The 19,677-nt window shown below is 39.8% G+C and overlaps 1 protein-coding gene across 8 annotated transcripts in view; it reads left to right on the forward strand.

Moving 5' to 3' along the window:
* SDK1 (sidekick cell adhesion molecule 1) overlaps positions 1-19,677 on the forward strand; it is a 387,987-nt gene that overhangs the window by 179,710 nt on the left and 188,600 nt on the right. For all 8 annotated transcript variants that reach the window (XM_042036822.1, XM_042036824.1, XM_042036827.1 and 5 more), the window contains one exon: positions 2,457-2,590. In XM_042036822.1, coding sequence (XP_041892756.1) covers positions 2,457-2,590 — 134 coding nt within the window. The remainder of the gene's footprint in view (positions 1-2,456; positions 2,591-19,677) is intronic.

The raw sequence follows: 19,677 nt of genomic DNA on the forward strand, positions 1-19,677 counted from the left end.
CCCCACTTCATTTTCAACAATTTCCTTAGTAAATACATTTTCATTTCCTTTGGTCTTGATTATTATCTAATGAGTTTAATGGTTTAAGTCTCAAAATTTTCAGCCAATTTAATGCAGATAATAACAGTGTCCACCACAGCAGTATTCAAGGATTGCCCTTAAAACTCTGGGTGCAGTTGTACCTGGAATCAAAGCAGCGTGAAATATATTTCATTATTTTCAAAGAATCTTTCTAATACTGCTTTCTTTAGAATTGAAGTAGAAGTGAGTGTAAATGTAATTGTCTTGTAATATTCAATTATTAGCACTGCAGTGGAATTTTATCTTTATTTGCTCTATCAAATGTCTTATTAATTGTATTTTATATCCCCACTCTGTAAATCTATCACAGTTTCTTTGATTAATTTTCTAAATCAATTAAACTAGTATAGTCTCATTGAATAAAACAAAAAAACAAAAAAACCAACCATACTGTGATTTTTTTTTTTTTTTAAGTAGCTTTTATAATAAAAATTGCCAAGGAAGATGTTGTAGACAGGATCTTTAGGTGATGTGTGATGACTGATTTCAGAGCTGAACATTTAGCTTCATTTTTCAGCAGGTTTTTTTTATTATTGTCTGGAGTAGAAGTCTGAGGAGCAGCTGAGGGAGTTGGGGGGGCTCAGCCCGGAGAAGAGGAGGCTCGGGGGACCTTTTTGTTCTCTGCAGTTCCCAAACAGGACAAGAAGAAATGGCCTAAAGTTCCCTGCACCAGGGAAGATTTAGGTTGGATATCAGGGAAAATTTCTTCACCAAAAGGATTCTCAAGCACTGGCACAGTCTGCCCAGGGCAGTGCTGGAGTCTCCATCCCTGGAGGGATTTAAAAGCCATGAGGATGTGGCGCTTGGGGACATGGGTCAGTGGTGACCATGGCAGTGCTGCGGGAATGGTTGGACTCAAAGATCTTAAAGATCTTTTCCAGCTTAAATGGTTCTCTGATGCCATGATAGCTTTACAGAAGTTCAGGTTCCTTTGTATCCACATCAGAAAATTAAAGTGTTATGAATGAAATGTCTGGCTTTGAACATGGCTGTGTTCTCACTGTAATTTCTTATGCCCTCCCTATGTATAAAAACCACTATGCTGCACTGGGAATGTGTGATTTACACCGTTCCTTTAAATGCTTTTTCAGAGCAAAATAGCTGTTTATTGTTAAGGGTAACCACCCCATGCCAAAACAGGAGGATGGAATGCAGGGGTGTTTATTATTGACTGATTAGTGCACAAATGCTTTCACTCGGTGCTGACTCTTTCTGAGCCTATCGATGTGTGAGCTTGTTCCTCCAGTATAATAATTTTATAAGTTGTTTCACTCTCATGCTCAGTGATATGTCTAACAGCACAGCTGAACTCAGCATGGCTTCTCATTAAGTATTAGAAGTGAAGGGAATTTCCTCCTCCCAACCTTACCCTCAGATTTCCAAGTCTGTGCCTGTCACAGGCTGCAGTAGGTCAGATTTTTGCTCCACAGGTTTTCCCTGGAAATTTACATTTGCTTTAATCTTACTGGTTTTGGAGCTTCCTGTGGCCTGTCAGTCAAATCCTTGAATATTTACATGTTTTCTCTAGGTTAATCCTTTATCTTTTATAGTCAAGAAAAGGTCATCTAATCCATGTGAAAAGTAAAGTAGCCAAGTGGGTAATGCTGCCTGTGAGGGAGTTCACAGGAACCTTTGTTGTGCAGCAGCCCTAAGAACAGAATTGTGTTAGAAAAAGACATTTATGACTCCTCCAGGCCCCTGCCAGTTACCTACAGGGTTGTGCTGTCCTACCTGCTTTGGGATGAAAGAAGAGCCCTCCCTGCCTCTCCACACACAGATGGTCTCTGTTACAGCCCATGTTATTGTCTCTGATGAGGTGATAATTGGCAATGCCATAAATTAAGAAAGTTTACCTTTGGAGGTTCTGCTGCCTTTGATTTTTACTTTCTTACTTCAATGAACTATGTGTTATTCCTTGAGTTTCACTTTAACAGGCTGCCTTCCACTTGTTGAGAGGATTTTCAATAAATCTGGCTTTGCAGCACCCTGATGATTGCCAGGACTGTCGTCACCCCACAAAGATGCAGTTTGCAGCCTGGTGGTCACTGGTGTCATTTGCTGTTCCTTGCATAACTTCTTATTGCCATTTAAGCTGTCCCAGTTCTACGTGTTGTAGCTCATGTGTCACCATGAACGTAGCTCATGTGTCACCATGAACGTCTTACATGATCTAAAGAGAAAAGGCCTAGAGGCATCTGAGATCTTTATTTCCTGCAAATGTGTTTGAAATGGGTCTGGTCTTGATTCTGCAACATCTTGATTTATATGATCAGTGAATATCATATCAGGCTATCAAGTTTGAAGGGTTGTATGGTTTTTGCCTAGTGGATAACATTCTTGATGGCTTCAAAGTGATCTCTCTCTTCCCTAAACAGAGCCATCACCCTGGAGAACCAGCTGGTGATCCTGGGGACATCAGTGGTGGATGCAGGAGGTTACTATGTCCAGGCAGTCAACGAAAAGAACGGGGAGAACAAGACGAGTCCCTTCATTCATCTCAGCGTAGCACGTGAGTACCCAAAATGTGGAGAATGTGCTGTCACACAGGGGCTGCAGACAGGACTCACAAAGGCTGCCCTAATAAAAAGCCTTGCTAACAAAGGATTGGACCTTTAAAAGAGGTCAGTGTTTGCTTCTTGGTTTGGAGCACACTGAACTCCTTGTGCAAAAGAGGGAGGAGATGCCCTCCACAAATCACCCTCAAAGCCCTTTGTCTGGTGGTTTACTTTGTGCGAGGCAGGTACATGATGATATCCCTCACTGTTTATTGTGAAGTTGTGATTATAATTTCTTTTTAATGCAGGTGTTTATAATGGGTTGTTTTCCATTGTGCCTAAGTAAACAAGTCATCCTTCTGAGTGCAAATTTATTTATGAATCTATTCCCAGTTTATGGCATTATTTTTACCTGGAGTTATCACAGAGTCCCAGGGAACATGCATTTCATTGTTGTTATTCATTATTTTACATTACAAAGGTTGTATTAACACCACCACTACAGAGATATTCCATGAGTGGGTTTTGCAGCAGAGCACCGGGGTCAGGGAGGTGCCTGCACACTGGGTTTGCCAAGGTGCACGTTCAGCAGAAATGTGCACGTGCAAACTCTTGTAAAACATCCAGTAAACCTGTTTGTATGAAAAATTAATATTCTAAACGTGGAATGGCTTGACTCCTTGTATGAGGCACTTGATAAAGGTATTATTTATGTGGCAGTGAGAAGAGGGAGTGTGATAGTGCTGTGGGAGAGGGGAGGTTCCTTGTTTTGCTTGTAGAGACAGGGAAGAAGTGATGGAGTAAGTCACTGATGGCAGTGGCAGCCCTTATAATTTGGGCTTCTAAAAGATGCAGGACTCAGCTCTAGGTCAATGGCATGATGAGATGCTGCAGATCTCCTGATCTTGGGTACCATTAGATTTGGGACAATCCCTGTTGGCTTGTTTCCTTACAATAGCAAATCTTGGGAGTCTGGGTTTCTAGGGAAATAGCTTTTGGAACTATGCTTGTGTTTGTCAGAAATTCATCCAGAACATTACAGACCTGTGAAACATTTCATTTCTAAGAAACAATGACTTTTCTGCTAAAATTTCTAATTGGATTTCAAGGAAAGCTATTCTTAGACAAAGATAGGAAGCCCTGGTAGTGGGGCTGGGATCACTGGGGGCAGCAGCTGGAAGGTTTGACAGGCAGCAGGAGACACAAACCTCTGTTTTCTTCCAGACAAGTATCTAAACTAAATGAACTGCTCAGGGGTTTTATGTGTATCTTTCTGAAGTGGAAATAATATTCCAAATCCACTTGTGAATTCTGGCTGTACTGTGGCATGTAGATTGTAAACATTATTATTTCTGACAGTATGAAGAGGTTTGCTAACACTTTAGTAATTTCATTTTTAAAGCAAATTTGTGTTGTTTGTATTATGTGACCAATAGCATACTTCCCACTTTAATTTCATGTCTTAATTAATGCTACAAATAGTCTGTGATCATGCATGCATAACAAGTGCTATGCAAAGCAGAAAGTAATATGGGCATATGGAAAAGAAAACACTCCAAAATGCTCACAGACTTGATACCATGAATGCAAAGTCTGCCTGGAATGTGGCAAATAGGAAAGATAAAGTGGATAAAAGAAAATGAAGCATGAGACAAGATGGAAAGCCAAAAATGGATTTGCTTTTTAGAATTAATGTCAGCCAATGAGGTTTGTGAATTGACACCTTGATAGCCAGGGTTATTAAGGCTGTGTGTGTGTGTTTGAAGGAAGGCACTGGCTGTAAGGCATTGGAGTCTGTAAAGAAAATTGAATTTACGTGGTTGTTCTGAACTTTGATCTGAGGACTAAACTTATTAATTTCTATGTAATGTATCACATAAATATTTTTGGTCCAGTAACAGAAAAAAATCGGGCAAAAATATAGTCCTGAAGCAATATGCAGAGAATGGTTGCAGAAAAATGACATATTTTGGAAGAGTAATAAAGAATTCAAGCAGGAGGTTGGAAACAGATTGTTAAAGGTAACGCAGATGAGGAAGATACTGCATTGACTTGTCACTGTCTGAATCTTATGGGTTGTTAGGAGGGATGACACTTGTAATTTTCCATTAGGACATGTATAAAATTTAAAAACAGTTTAATCAAAATCCAATAAACTCCAAGTAAAGTGGAATGGCCAATCTCTGTGCAAGTAGATGATATATTAATTATTGAGTACAACCTTGCTGCATGACTCAGTGTGCACACTGCCACTGTTATTGAGGGCAGGAGGAAAAAAACCCTATAGATAATTCCCAGGGCAGCCATTCACTGAGAACTGTGTTAGATATGCACAGCTCGTTATTCCTTGAAGGAGACCGGTGTCAGATTTGCTTCAGCCTGTAAGAAAAGCATATTTGCAGAATCATTCCAACAGCTGAGAAAGCTGTAAGCTGTCCTGTTCTGCTCCAAAGTACAAGGCTGACAGCAGGAGAAAGGTCTGGCTCTGAGCTGAGCAGATGATGAGTTACAGGGCTTTATATTGTAGATTAAAGTCATCTGTTGAATTGTGGCTGAAGGTAAATGGAGTTTGAGCATCACCTGGAAAATACACTGAACTGTCCTTCAATTAATAACTATATTTGATACATGTGATGTGAAGAGATTAGAGGATGCTGAACATGTTTCAAAAGCAGTCTAAAAGCCCCAATCACATTGAATTCTCTCATGGGGCTGAGTATTAATAGTAAAGACATTTTGTTTCTTGTCAGTCTAAACTGCAGCTCACCAAGTCCAACACTGTGAAGTCTCACACCCACCCATTGCCCCTGACTGCAAACATGCGGGGAAGTTGGGAAACAGCTCCAAGAGAAAGCCTGCAGGCTTGTCAGAGTTGCTTTGGCTGTGCTTGGGTTTGCTTTTCTCCATGTTCTGAGGTTGGCCACATGTGGAAATGAAGGCAGCAGAGTGCCAGGGCTTAGGGGAATGCCCAGCTCTTGGGGACATTTGGGCGTTTCAGGTACGCGCTGCGTCCCCATCGCTCTGCCAGCCTGGTCCTTACACGCCCTTGGTGCAAAGGCATTAAAGATTTATTTCCCAGTAGATTTGGTCACTCTGTGAGCAGATCCAAATATTGAGCAGTGGTTTTTCTCAACAGCTGAGCCCCCAGCTTGGCTGAACCCCTGTGTTCTACATGCCTGCCCTAAACCCATGTGTCTGAATGTGACACAGCATGAGGCCCACCCAGTTGTGCTTGAGAACCATGGTTGTTTCTTTCAAGGGGACTAGTTTCCACTGACTTCAGGAGGATTAGATCATCTCTGAGGTGACAAGCTCTGGGGAAATAAAAATTATGTCCAACAGGCAGCATATTGGGAATAACGTCACATCTGAAATTAGTGTGAGATGTCATAAATTAGTCCTAAATTTAAAATGTCTTAAAATGAGTTGAACTGTGTACTACACTAATGAAAATCCTGCCACTTTTTTTTTTCTTTTTAACCATATGTCAAAGCTTTCATGTAAATAACACAAATTTTGGCTTGGAAAATCAGAAAGTCTGAAAGTTGAGAGTTTGGCAGTGGAAATAGTAACAGCACTCATTTTGGGTTTTAACTCAAATTACTCACTCCTTGTTGAAAATTCACTATTGGTGCTGGGGAGGGTTTCAGTATAAACCCTGTTGCTGGAGCTTCCTAACTTGATTGGAGTGGTGTGAGAATTAATCTATCTCTGGGCTGGTGCAAGCTTTTGGGATGTAAATACTGCTCTTCAGTAATAAGCGTTGGAAAATCCTAAATGGTTTTTTCCTGTTTCCATCTATTGAGCAATAGGTTTGATGATGGTATCGTAAACAGATCCTTAATTCTTTTGGCTTTTTCTTTCCTGTGCCTATTCTTCCACAGCCAGACATGTCCTGCAGCACAGATGGTCAGGTCTAATCCAAAGGATTGTGGCTTGTCAGGGAATAAAGTGACATTCTTTGGTTTTAGCAGTGTTGGCAGGGCACCTAAAGATCGAAGTGTTCATTCAAATAAGGCCATCATAAACCCTTATTTCCTTGAAGGCCATTCTCAGTGTAACAGCTAAATATCTCTGAAACTGCATCACAACTCTTTTGCTTGTAGTATGGAGCTTAAAAACAAACAAAATTCAACCAAACAAACTCAAACCCCCAAATCTCCAAAAGTAATGATAAACCCCATGAACCAAAACTCCCCAGAAACACCAAAGCAAACAAAAAAAATCAGTACGTGGTACTTTGCTGTTGGCTGTGCTACTTTTGCATGAAGGTTTTTTGAGGGTAAAGAGGGAGGGACCAGGGACATTTAGAGCTTCTTAATGAAACCATGAGAGATTTTAGTATGTAAGTCAAGAGTTTAAGTGGGTTTATTGGAAATGGGGGGAAAAAAGAAAGATTCATAGGGAGCTTTTTATTGCTGTGAGGAGCTGGCTGAGCTACTCCCTGCAGGATACTCAATCCATGTCCTTCCACTTTATGATATGATGCCAAGGCCAGACTCTGGAGCCACTTGGGAAGAAGCTGGCAAAGCCCTGGTGAGGTATTTCCATTACTGACTTGAGTGCAATGCTTTCTGTGAGCACCACTGGCCCACTCCTGGAAACTTTTAAGGGCGTGTTTGTCTTTTTCTGAGTCCAGTTGAAGCATTTTATGAAAAATGTGGGCCTCAGTAAATGATTTAAATGGCTGGTTTGCAGGAGGTGGGTGTGTGTAAGCTGTTGTGACAGTTTAGATGCTCCTGCTTCAATTGGTTTTGCGGCGCTAATCGTCCGGAACTGCAATTCAGGGCCTTGCTCCTGCACCTCCTTGTTAAGCTGTGAAATATTGAGATGCATGTCATTCCAATAGATTTATTAGTAAATTAGATAGTCTCCAGACCTATTGGTAACACCAGGAGATACAGAGTGTTCTGCAGCCTGATGTCATTTTCTGATGCAGGCTTTGTGAAAACAGAAAACAAGATTGATGAAAATTTTAAAAACCTTGCCAGCCAGCATTTCTGAAGAGTCAAAGATAATAAAGCCAATTATCATTTAACAAAGATAAATTTTTCCCTTGGGCACCGGCAATGCTTAAAAAAAAATAAAATAGGGAAAGAAAAAGTTGGGGACTGAAAATTAAACTCCTGGCTTGGTTGCCTTGCAATTAAGTTAAAGTATGAGAGTGTCATGTTGTTCTGCCCAACCTCCACTCATGACCAGAAGAATTTTATTCTGTTATGGCAGACATTGACATGAGGCTAAATAGACCCTGTTTGTCCCAGCTTGGTGCCTATTTTGTTCTTCAACTTAATGTATCAAGACATGAATTTTACAGAAGGCAAAAGTCCCATTTCAGGCTCACAGGGACTGAATTTACACAAAGTTCTTGTTTGGTTGGTTTTCTGCTGTAAAGGAAAGCTCTCAAGATTGCACAGGACATTTGGGTCACTTTTAGTGTCTGTAAGAATGAAATATTCTTTATGATGTCAGGAAAGAAAGAGGTGGGGGGGAAAGTGGCCTGTTACCTGTCGGTGTGTCTGATAGGATGTTCCTCTTGACATCCTTCTGTCAGGTGTGGTAAGAAGATAAGTTTTCAGAAGATTCTGAGCAGACATTCTCCTCTCTGGAAGAGAGCATTTCACTAACATGATTTTTCATATTAGCCATCAGGGTTCGTTCAAGTCAGCAGATGCTGAGGATCCTTCATGGGTATGTTTGAAGCACAAAAGGCATGAATTTTTCATAGCCAGTCCCAGCTTTCAGGTGTAGGCAGGAAAAAAGGAATGGGCTGGCACCCCCAGGGAACAGATATTTCTGTTCTGACGTCAAATTCACACAAGCTCTATAGACTTGTCAAACTGGTTTTAGTTCATGCCAAGAGAACTGGCTTCTTTTAGCCCCTCTGGGTCAGTGCTGTGGTGGTGAATTTAGTGCTTCTATGATGCTTTTTTTACTTTTTGGTTATTTTGGTGAGGGGAAAAAGAAGGAATATGGGATGAGATGAAATTGCATTTCTGTGCCATGACTGTACCTGGTTGCCTGAGGCTGTGACCAAATACTGGGGAAGTCCAACATAGCACAGCTCAAACCTCTGTGCACTGGTTTTAAGTCCTTCTTTGAAAGGATCACATTTCTTTCCCATTTTCTTAAAGGTTTTTCTCTCTCTTTGTCAAGCAGGATTTCCAGGAAGGATATCGTGGTGGGGTTCCATGAGTAAATGCGAGCCTTTGGCTTTGAGTGGCACTTAACATTTGACTGATGCTTCACAATCCTCTGTTATCCAAAATGTTAATTTGAAGGAGACTGTAGAAGTGTTTGGGGTTTAACACTCAACCCTAAGGACATACTCTGTGTAAAAGCCATCTTGAATACCCTGGTCAAATACTGTCAAAGTGCTTTTTTTCTAATCTTGCTCTATTCTCAAGGACATACATTTTAAATGGGGATCTTTTTTCTTATTTTAAGAATAGAGTGTGACTTAACCATGCCTTTGAGATGTATGTGTGCATTTAAGTCAAACACATTTTAATGTAAGAAAAAGGACTAAATTGAGTTAGCGTTAAAGATTTGGGTTTGATATATTGGAACAAATGTTAGTTTAAGCTTTATCCAGAGCTAGGAGTTTCAGTGGAGGCTGATATTCTCAGTGCTTTACCCTATTATCTACTGCAAAAGTGACACTGTACTGCAGTGTAGACTGATTTTATATGCATTACAAAGAAGTAACAGATGATGTTCAGGATTTATCAGCCTTCTTGGACTCCAAATTTCACTGTTAGCTTTTTCTAAAGCATCAGCCAGGTCTCTTCCATAATTCTCTACCTTTCTTCTACTTAAAGGAAAACTTTGCTCACTTTTAACTGTAGTGACAGAGAAGGAAATCTGTGGTTAAAATGATAGATAGCTCACCTTTATTATTCCTGCAGTTTAGCAAAGAAACCTCTGTGGCAGCTCAAGCTTTTTCTGGGCGGAAGGGGGTAAGGGGGGTTCCAAATATTCTATCGGTGCTCTTCCTGATAAATAATAGACATATTCTTTGGTCTCCAGTTTCATCTTCTGGACTATTTTTGATAAAACTTAGTGCCACACATGGTGCATCTGCTGCAGCCTCTGCCCCAGGCAAGCAGGGTATCCTCTGCTGGTGGCTTTTGATCTGGAAAGATGATAAAATGGACTTTCTGTAAGATTATTTCAGTCTTACTATTAAAGAGAACTTAAACAGCCTAAATCAGCATAAAACCTGTTCCAATATCTGGCACTTAATTTTCATCATATCACATCAACAAATGTAATGAAGCTTTAAATGCATGGTTTATGGGAAGAATAGTTATTTCCTTTTCTCCCAAGTGCAACAGAACAACCCTGTTGTTATGGGGACTCCTCAGTGGCTGGCGAAACTACAGAACTGCACGAGAACTGAGTGTCTGTTCCCTCAGCAGATGCACATACATTATGCATGTTGCTGTGAAAAAATGGCAAATGCTGAGGTTTCTATAATCAAACTTATTATTTTAACATGGCTTCTTGTTACACTTGTCTGTTTATAAGGTGTGTGGGGGGGTGGTTATAGTGTCTGTGAGAGATCTGGAATGTACACACACACAGAGGCTCCAAATCCTGGGTTGTCTCCTAAACCCTTTATTTATATCTGACACGTGCAATTAATCTCTCCCTATCTCTAATCACTTTTGCTATTACATTCATCGGAGTGATTTGTATCCTATCTCTGTCACTGCTTGGTAATTGATATGTGGAGATAAGGGATTCTTAGAGGACACAAACAAGGAAATGGCAAAATTGAATTTACCTTGCAATCATTTTATAAAATGTGACACCCATCAATTATACATGCCATCCAGGAAAATGCCATCTTGAACAAACTGTGATGATTTGTTGGAAGATCAGCAGAAGAGAAATGCCAGAAAACTTTTCTAGACAGAAAAGTATTGCTGGTTCAACAGACAGACTTTTCAATCTCATTGGTCCACCTACAGTGTTTTTAAATAATACTGTAGAATTTGCAAAGAAAGTATCATTTTTGATCTGTGCTTTTCTCTAGTCAATCTTGTACTAATACTTCAGAGTGGAATAAGATGAAAGGGAGCTGTTGAAATAAGCATTGTTTTGATCAGACATAAAAAGATGATGTTGGTTACTCGAGATTGAATCATCTTTCATGGGCAGAAAGGGTAAAACTGATAGTATAATCCAATTTCAATTTAACCACGTTCTATCATGAACATATTTCTATTTAGTTTCTCTTTTCAATTTCACTAGAGTGATAAGTGAACTAATTTTCTCACTCTTGTGTAAGTACTTTGTGCTCATGATTAGTTCTAATTGTTGGCATGAGAGTAGTAGCTCCTGTCCATACTTGTAAGCTTAAGCACTACTGTGAGATCTTGGAAAAGCTTTTTAATACATACTGATAATGCCATAAAAACGAATATATACATGAATAATATAATAACAGTAATAGAAATCATAAAACTGAGAAGATTTAAGTCAAACAACATTCAGTGTTGGCAGCTTCCTGGGCCTGTCAGTCTGGCAGAGAGTCTTTTCCCTGGAACTATTTATTTCTTTATCTTGTACACCCCAGATCCAACTGCGCTGTCTAAAAACTCCCAGAGCAGACAGAAGCCCAGTGATTTGTAGGAATTTGTAAAGGGCTTTGCATTTCAGTTCCTGTAAGGATCATAATGCTGAAGCTTTAGAAGGAATGGCTACTGGAGACTGGTGTATCAATTTACCCCTTTTGAACACTAACTCCTGGTTTCTTATAAGTCCCTTTCTGCTGTGCCAAACTCCTGGAGTTTTCCAAGGAGCTGACTTGAAGTATTTTGGTTTGATTCTCATCATTACACAGTGGGATGTTTTTAAAATATAATTCTCATTTATTTTAAGTTGCCAAACCCTTTCTGAAGGTGATTTTTACTGAGAAAGAGCCTGTAACTTACTGAAGTGAGCTTGAGCTTAAATTTGCTATTTTGAGGCAAAACAAACAACCAACCAACCCCCATTTAAAGAAAAACATCCAAGAACTGGACTTTGGTGATACTTGTGGGTCTCTTTCAACTCAGGATAATCAATGATTCTCTGATCTATGGCTGTGACAGCTCTGTCTTGGTCTGCAGTGAGACAAGCTGTCCTGGATGGTCTGTGAGTGAGAGTAAAGAGATACCAAGCTCTTGCTTAGAAAAACAGTGACAAGTGTTTTATTTATTATGAACTGGATAAATTTGCAGCCTGGAGGGTGTTTGGGTTTGTTTTTCTAATCATAGGAGAAGGACTTTTATATTTGTAAAAGAAACAATTTAGGAACTATTCAATAGTATTCTTTAAACTGTTGTGTTAGGCAAGCTTGAAATAGCTTCTAAACAATATAGATAAGGAATAGTAAATACGGTCAAAACAGATGTTTAGTAGAGTATGTTCTGCACTGAGTTACTGCAAAAGCCTAAATATATCCTGAAGATTCTCGCACGTGCCGAAGGTCTGCAGAGCTGCCCTCCCACTGTCTTCACAAAAGCTAATTTTTGTCTCCAGCTTTCACAGACATATGGTTGCTTGAGGGTTATAATTTTTAAAGCTCTTCATATTAAAGATGTTTTTAATTTCTTCTCAATATACATCATAAAGCAGGAAAATTGAATAAGAATGGAAAACCCTCGGATGTCTCTCTCATCCTTCTGCCAGATAGACGTGATTTGTCCAAGTAATTGTGGGAGTGCAGACAACAGCTTGGGTATGGAAAAAAAATGGAAAAATAGTGATTAGAACTGCAAGCACTGGAAAGCCAGGACAGGCAAGATTCAAGGTCATCTGTACAGCCATAAATATTCTTTTTAGATTTTAGTAAGGACTTGCTATGAATTTTAAAGTAATTTAGAATAATTGGTCCTTCCTACCCCATTTGTAACAGGAAGAGAAACTCAGACCTGGCTGTAACCTGGGTTGCTTCACCTGATGTATGTAAAAGCTGCATTGATTTCCTGTCCCCGTGGCTGTACCGTGGGAGCTGTAAATTGCCAATCCAGGATGTTTGTTATCCTTTGGTTTTGTACTGAGCAGTTTCACATATTGTTGTGTGCAGCTGGGGAGTGGTTTTAGACATTGGAGCAATCCAAAATTTGATTTTTTTTCCCTACAGACTGTGCTATAAGGTGATGGAAATGCAGTTTTCTTTTCATGTGCAGACTTTTGTCAACATTTTCAAGTCCTTAAAGGCAGAGTTTGGGATTATGGATTATTTTTGAAGGTGAATAAATCATTCTAGTTATGGAATGTGGGAACAAAGTTTTACAGCTCCTCTAATACTGGAGAACATCATTGTTAAGTAGCATGTCTTTAAAGGACTGCAAGCTTTCTGTGATAAAAATGGAGCACAGCAACCAGGAAAATGCACACAGTGTCCTGGTCTCCAAGGCCCTATTTGTGCAAAATCGTTACTAAATTTTGTCTGGCTATGTTTGTTGTTAAGTATCTCTACAAGTTGAGGATGAGTAGCTTCTGCTGTTTGTGTGTAGGGAAAATACTGCAGTGGAAAATGTGTTGGATAAAGAAGGAAGAACAGAGTAGTTGTGTCTGGTGGTTCTTTTTTATTCCCTGCTCATTCCTTACGCACTAAGGAGGGATAAAAAGAAAATTTTGCTTTTTCAGTCCATGTGGCTGCGTTTTGATCTGCTCATAAACCTGACTTAGTAGAGACTTGGTGAAGGCTTAAAAAGCCAGCAGTGCTGTACCTTCTGCAAATGCTGGGAAAGAAACTACAAAGTCTGTGCTGCCTTCAGCCATCCTTGTGGATTTATCAGGTATCTGTGAGTGATACTGTCAGAGCTATTAAAGAAAGTAATTGGTAGTGAGTGATTAAATTGCAGATGGCCTTTTCAAGGTGATTATTAATATTAAATCAAGTCATTAAAAGCAAGCTAAAAAGGCCCATGAAACCAAAAAGTGAATATGCTGAGGATAATGGCATGAAAAGAGGCTCTTGCAGGCATGCCATGCTCATCTGACCCCCCCAGCCCATCCAACCAACCAAAAAATCCCAGCAAGCAAGAGAATTCAAGTGGGTGTACTGTATTAAAGGAGGTGGAACTAAATATCTCCTTTTCCTAGGCTGTGAATTCCTCTGTGCAGAGAACTCAGTGCATCTCACTCCTCTTTTATGCAGAACTTTACCCCAGATCCATGGCTGTTGTCACTGAGCAGTGATGGCTCTGCAGAATCCCCTGTGCCAGGCAGTGCTGTCATTAACAGCAATCTTTTCCTGTTCCTTCCCAAATTGTAAGTGATTATGACAAATGTTTCTTTACCACATGGCCCTGGAACAAGGCCAAGAAATACTGTAAAGTGACTTAATTTCATTTGGTGATCTTCATCTCACAAGGTAAAGGTTATACTGGAGTTCTTTTTTAGATAAAATCTAAGGTTCATTTTGTTTTATGATTTAAACTGGAAACTTCAGATGCAAACAGAGATAAAGAAAACTGAAAAACAAGTGTCTTCATTTTGAGCCCTGCTGACTTAATTTCAGTATAAGTGCAGAGTGCTTTCATATATGTCTAAATAGCTTGTGAACTTGGAGCCTGAGTGCTGGTTTTCTTGTGCATATTGTGATTATGGGCTCATCACTTCTGGACCAATTTCATGCTTTCAAATAGAATTTGGTATGGTTGCTTATACTTCAATACATTATTATTGTATTGATCTCAAACATCATGCTGACCTATCTAATCTGCTCTTAAACTGTAAAACACCATGGGATTGATTGTGAAGATTTATATAAATGTGCTTTGCAATTATTATTTATTATCTTTGGTGCAACAGGGATCATTTTTTTTAATCATTCAAGGCGCACTTTCCCCTTCAGACAGTATTTCTGCTTACCTGAATTTTGTGGTCATTGTAATGTCAGTGGTTTGGTTGCATATTGATTCTTCATATGAATTAATATTCTTTCACTTATGGGTATTCCCTTGGTAAATTTAGTGATAGAGATTTCTGCTCATTCCACTATAATTACATGGATTTCTAACCTTGTTACCTTAGGAGCTGGTCTGTGACCTCTGTGACAAAAGCATCTGTATCTTGCTAGTATTTTAATAAACTTTTTGTACTGTGCAAGTATTTTAAAAGCTTTTCTAAAAATTGTTCAACTTGATTGCTTGGTTGATTGCCTGTCAGTGCAACAGGTGTGGTTTTTTAAGGGAAAGGAGGTTTAACCAGATGTTCAACACTTCCCATTAACTGTGGAAAGACAAGGAATGCAAATAGCCAATGCCCAACATGTTACGGGGAATTAAAGATGAGGAGGATTTTTTCTACTGAAAGAAGCACTGAATTAGAGTAAGGCAGTATTATGCTTTTCCACCCTCAAGATGACATTTAAGTTTAACTCTTCTCTAAATTTTAACTCAAGAAGTGTTTTGTGTGACATGTAAGCACAGCCAGTGAGTCCAGGCTGTTTAATATTGAAAGCATCTTAATAGAGTTTGGATTAAGAGTTGCCACTTGCTTTTGGGGGAGAGGATATTGATCACTTCTTTCATGTGATTGATGTGGTGTGTTTTAACTTGGAGGGCCTGGGGTGCTTTTAAAAGTAGTCCTGTAGGCCATGGTATCATCAGCAGACACAGCCCTGCTCTGGAGGTGGTGAGGAGAGGAAGACTCTGATTAAATTGTGGCTGGCAGCTCTGTGTGTCCACGGCTGAACAGGAGGATTTGCACCTCCGAGGCTAATGGGGTGAAATATGGAATCTGGCAGATCTTTTAGGACTCAGTAGTGACTGCTGAGTTGCTGAGCATAATGCAGAATTCATTTTGAACAAACAACTCTGGCGTGGTTGTGCATTTTTGTTGTAGCTTGTAACGGTGTCACTGCAGTCAGCTAGGCTACTTGAGGAGAGCTTTTTTGGATGATTTAAAGGTGGAGAAAGCAGTGGAATTCTTAAAATTCACAGATAAATCTTTTTTTACAAGGTTGTTACAAATGCTTTCAGAGCATGTTTGTAATGGAAGCAGTAACAGACCTCTAATTAGTGTGGCAGCATGAGGCTGTGGCAGCTGTGAGAGGGGTGCAGTAACACTGTTTATCTCCAGTTTATGGCTAGCAGATGCAGGTAGATAGTGTTTTTCTTGGTTTGTTCTTTCACTGCACATACAAGAGGAGGTGTTTTTAATTTTGTCAAAATATTTCTGAGTTGTGAGACTTAAAACATACAAGTTAGGGGTTTACTGTGAATAATGACCAAGCTGTTTTCCTGCAGCCTTTGCACACGCTGGTTCCTTAAGGCAACTTCCTTTGAGAACTGCGTTTTACTACTTTTAAAGTAATAAAGCTATTTTCTGTGTATTTCAAGTGGAGGCTTGTGAAGTCAGCTGACAAGACTTTATTGCAATTTTTAAAAGTCTGGGTTTTAACGAGTCCATATTTGGTTTGTGTGACTCAGGTACTTGATTTCAGTTTCACTTCACAATGTCACAAACAACTTTGATGACTTTTTAGTAACTTAATACCATATTTACAGATGCTTCATGGCACAGCGCAGCAGCGGAACAGGGAGCACAAACCTCATTTGTGTGTTAATGCTGGAGATGGTGTGTTTGTCATAAATCCTTATCCTTAACTGAGTGGTGTTCTTTAAATATTCATCAGACGTGAATACGAATTACCTGAGTAATATTTGTGGCATAGAAGTTTGTCAGTTGCATCTTTTAATAAGAATTTTCCAAAGTAAATTTAACCTTTGTGGTGAGGCATAAAGGTGTGTGATCTGTAGAAAGTTCTGTCCATGAGTGCAAACAGCAAACACCAACTGTGCTGCCCACCCTTCTGCCTCCAGAGGAAATGGTCCCTGGAAAAACACTGGCCAGTATTGAAAAGCTCTCCAATCCAGCTCACTTCAGCATCCAATTGTTTGTCAGACACAGCTATTACAAAAACAAGGGGAAACACAGTTTTTGTAAGACAGTGTGTGTTGTAAAAAATAGGATGCTTTGTGAAATCTGTCAGCTTTTGAAATACAGGACAGAAGCCCCTCGTTTTCCCTTTTTAAGGGCACAGTGGTGTGTTTTAAGTGGTCCCCATGTCCACAAGTGTAGTGAGCCTGTGGTTAGACCGAGACAAAGGTGAGCTGAATTGAATGATCAATTCTGGGTGAAGAGAGACATCAAAGTTGCCTAATGCTCACTCCGACCTCTGCAAATTCAGCACTGGGAAGGGAAGGGTTTGTCCTTACAGCCGGAGTTGCTCCTTTTGATGAGACCTTAAGAACAATGTAAGATACCTCTGCTTTTCATCCTTGATCACCAAGAGAACTTTAAAATCTGTTTCAGAAGGAAATCCTGGGTAGCAGTCTCTAGGAATGTGCAAAGCTTACCAGAACTGCATGATAGGGAATATAAAATCTCAGTGAAAAGTGTGGATCCTGACTGAGGGAAGGAGTGCATTGAATCAGAAAAACACATCTGGCTCGGAATGCGTCGGGTTGTAGATCAGTTTTATGAGTTTGCAGAAGATGGGGACAGTTTTATTTTATACTTTTTTTCCCCCTCAAGATTGTATCATTGCAATCTTTTCAAAAATTGCAAAGTAAGCTTAAGAAGAAATAAGAATCCTCTGTAAGTCACAGCAGGTTGTATTTTAGGCAATTTTCATTTTGCTGTTTTCCTCTGCATTTGTCAAACAGTGAATTTTGAAACAACATAACCAAGTTGTTTATGCAGTTAAGGATTTATGGGAATGTGATTCTCATTCACAAGGGGAGTGTGTGCATTTGAATTCCTTTTTACAATATGCCACCATGATCCCGAAGTAATTCAGAGATTGATTTGTAAAACATTCTGAATCAATTAAGGCTTTAATCAGCAAGTGGCAAACTTCAGATGGCTCGTGGACTAATTTTACCATCTCCCATCAACAAGAACCTAAGCTGGAAAAAGAAAACAATTAAGGGGATGTAATTATCTGTCCTGATTACTGAATTAGAAGAGTTTGTATTTATTCCAATGCCATGCAAAGGGAGAAATCTGCTTTGAAAAACAATTTGAGGCAGCTACTAAATTGCCAAGGGGTTGCAGGGTGCAGTGTAGATGTTTGCTAGGCCAGTTTTGGAAGAGGTTTGTAATCCACAGCTGTCAAACAAGTTCTGGCTGTGGAGCTTTGGAGGCTGTTTCCCAACAGCTGTGTGGTGCACCCTGCAAGTCCTAGTGCTGAGAGGATTTTTGCAACCTGTGCTTAAAATTAGTTTGGATTTTCAAGACAATCTCATCTACAGATCTGTTGAAGCACATCTCAGGTCCTTATATCTGGTGATCAAAAAAAGAAATCTTTCTAGAAGGCAGGAAGTGATGTTTAAGTTCCCATATGAGAACAAACTTTGCAGAAAGCGGGGATGGAAGAGCATCCCTGTGTGATCAAATGGTCTCATTACCCTGTGGTTGTACCACGCAGAATTACTTCAAGTTATTGGTTTTTTGCTTGACATCAAATGAGATAAACTTACGGAAATACAGCAAACTACTACATAATTCTTTCCCAAACCAGACTTTCAGATTTGGTCGGATTTTTATTTTCAGCTTAGCAGAGAGATAAACACAGATTTGTGATAGACCTTTCCTTGCCCTTTAATATTGTCCCAGATGTGATCAGAATCCACAAATTACATAAAACCTCTCATAAACCCCCAGCTTACAACACTAGTGTAATTTCTCTTGGAATATTTAGCAGAATGTTAATCCTGATATATTTAGCTGCCACGCTGAAGGATTGTTGCTGCATTCTGTGCAAAGTTTAGAATAAATGCCCAGAACTCCAGTGAGTTATAGGTCAATTACAGTAATTGGAAGGGAAAGTAAACAAGAAACCTTAGTAGTATCCAGCAGGAGCAATGCCTTTATTTTTTATTAATGAGTAGTAAACAAGCCTGTCACAAATCACTGACTCTGAGAAATGTGCCATATAACTTACTCCTATAAATGGTATCATTTCTATGTAGTATATGTGTCTCTGGGTAGTACTGGGTTTATTAAATACTGTTGAACAGAATTTTCAGTTGAATGAGATTAAAACTGTCATGTTAAGAAAAATGAACTTTATTTAAGCAGCAAGAGATAAAGCTGCCTCATCATAGAATCACAGAATGGTTTGGGTTAGAAAGGACCTTAAAGATCATCCGGTTCCACCCCCTGCCATGGGCAGGGACACCTTCCACTGTCCCAGGCTGCTCCAAGCCCCATCCAACCTGGCCTTGGACACTTCCAGGGATCCAGGGGCAGCCACAGCTTCTCAGGGCAACCTGTGCCAGGGCCTCCCCACCCTCACAGGGAAGAATTTCTTGGTGTACTTGAAGGACTGAGCCAGTTCAGGCTATAACCTGGTTTGGATGCACAGTGCAGATGTGCATTGTTCTCAGACCACTCAGCAGCACGGGTGTTGCCATGGGTTTGCAAAAGTACCCAGGACCATTATGAAGGTGGTGTGGATTTATCATGAAAAGAGAGTTGGCTGTACTGTGCCTGTAGTAACATTCTTATCTTAGTGTCATCCAAAGCCCCTGTTAGGTGTTGCACCATTAGGGTAAATATTTGAGAGGAATTCTTCTGTGAAGAAGGGAGTTCATGTTATTCTAGCAGTTTTCCATGCAGGTTCTTAATACAGGAAATACAGGGACTGAGGAATCTTAGTTTTAAAAATTGAGTTTCTCCAGGGATGTATTCATTGTGAATTCTTTTGGGTCGTTGACCTGGAACTCTTACTGATCACAGCTATCTTGAAAACGTTCTAAGAATTCCTCCACTTCTTCATAACTATAATTTCTCATAGGATTCAGGAATTGTTGATGGAAAGGATCTATGTGAGCAGGGTGGCTGCAGTAGTATTTCACACAGGCTGAGGTGTTGAAGGAGCTGAAGAAATGTCCAGAGCACATAGTTCAAGGAAGGGAGTAAACTGCAATAGACAATGAACTGGTTGGAAGGAGGGATCTTCTGCCAGGGCCAACTTCCAGTCCTGTGTTAATGAACAGGCAGGATTTGAGAAATGTCATCTAAAGAGATGAAAGTTTCTTAGAGAAACCAGCTTTGAAAGGCCACTTTTCTAATGGCTTGGGGAAAA

The sequence above is a fragment of the Corvus kubaryi genome, unplaced genomic scaffold (genome assembly GCF_017639235.1).
Source record: "Corvus kubaryi isolate FWS band 111438036 unplaced genomic scaffold, C.kubaryi_AGA036_p1.0 37387, whole genome shotgun sequence".
NCBI lineage: Eukaryota > Metazoa > Chordata > Aves > Passeriformes > Corvidae > Corvus > Corvus kubaryi.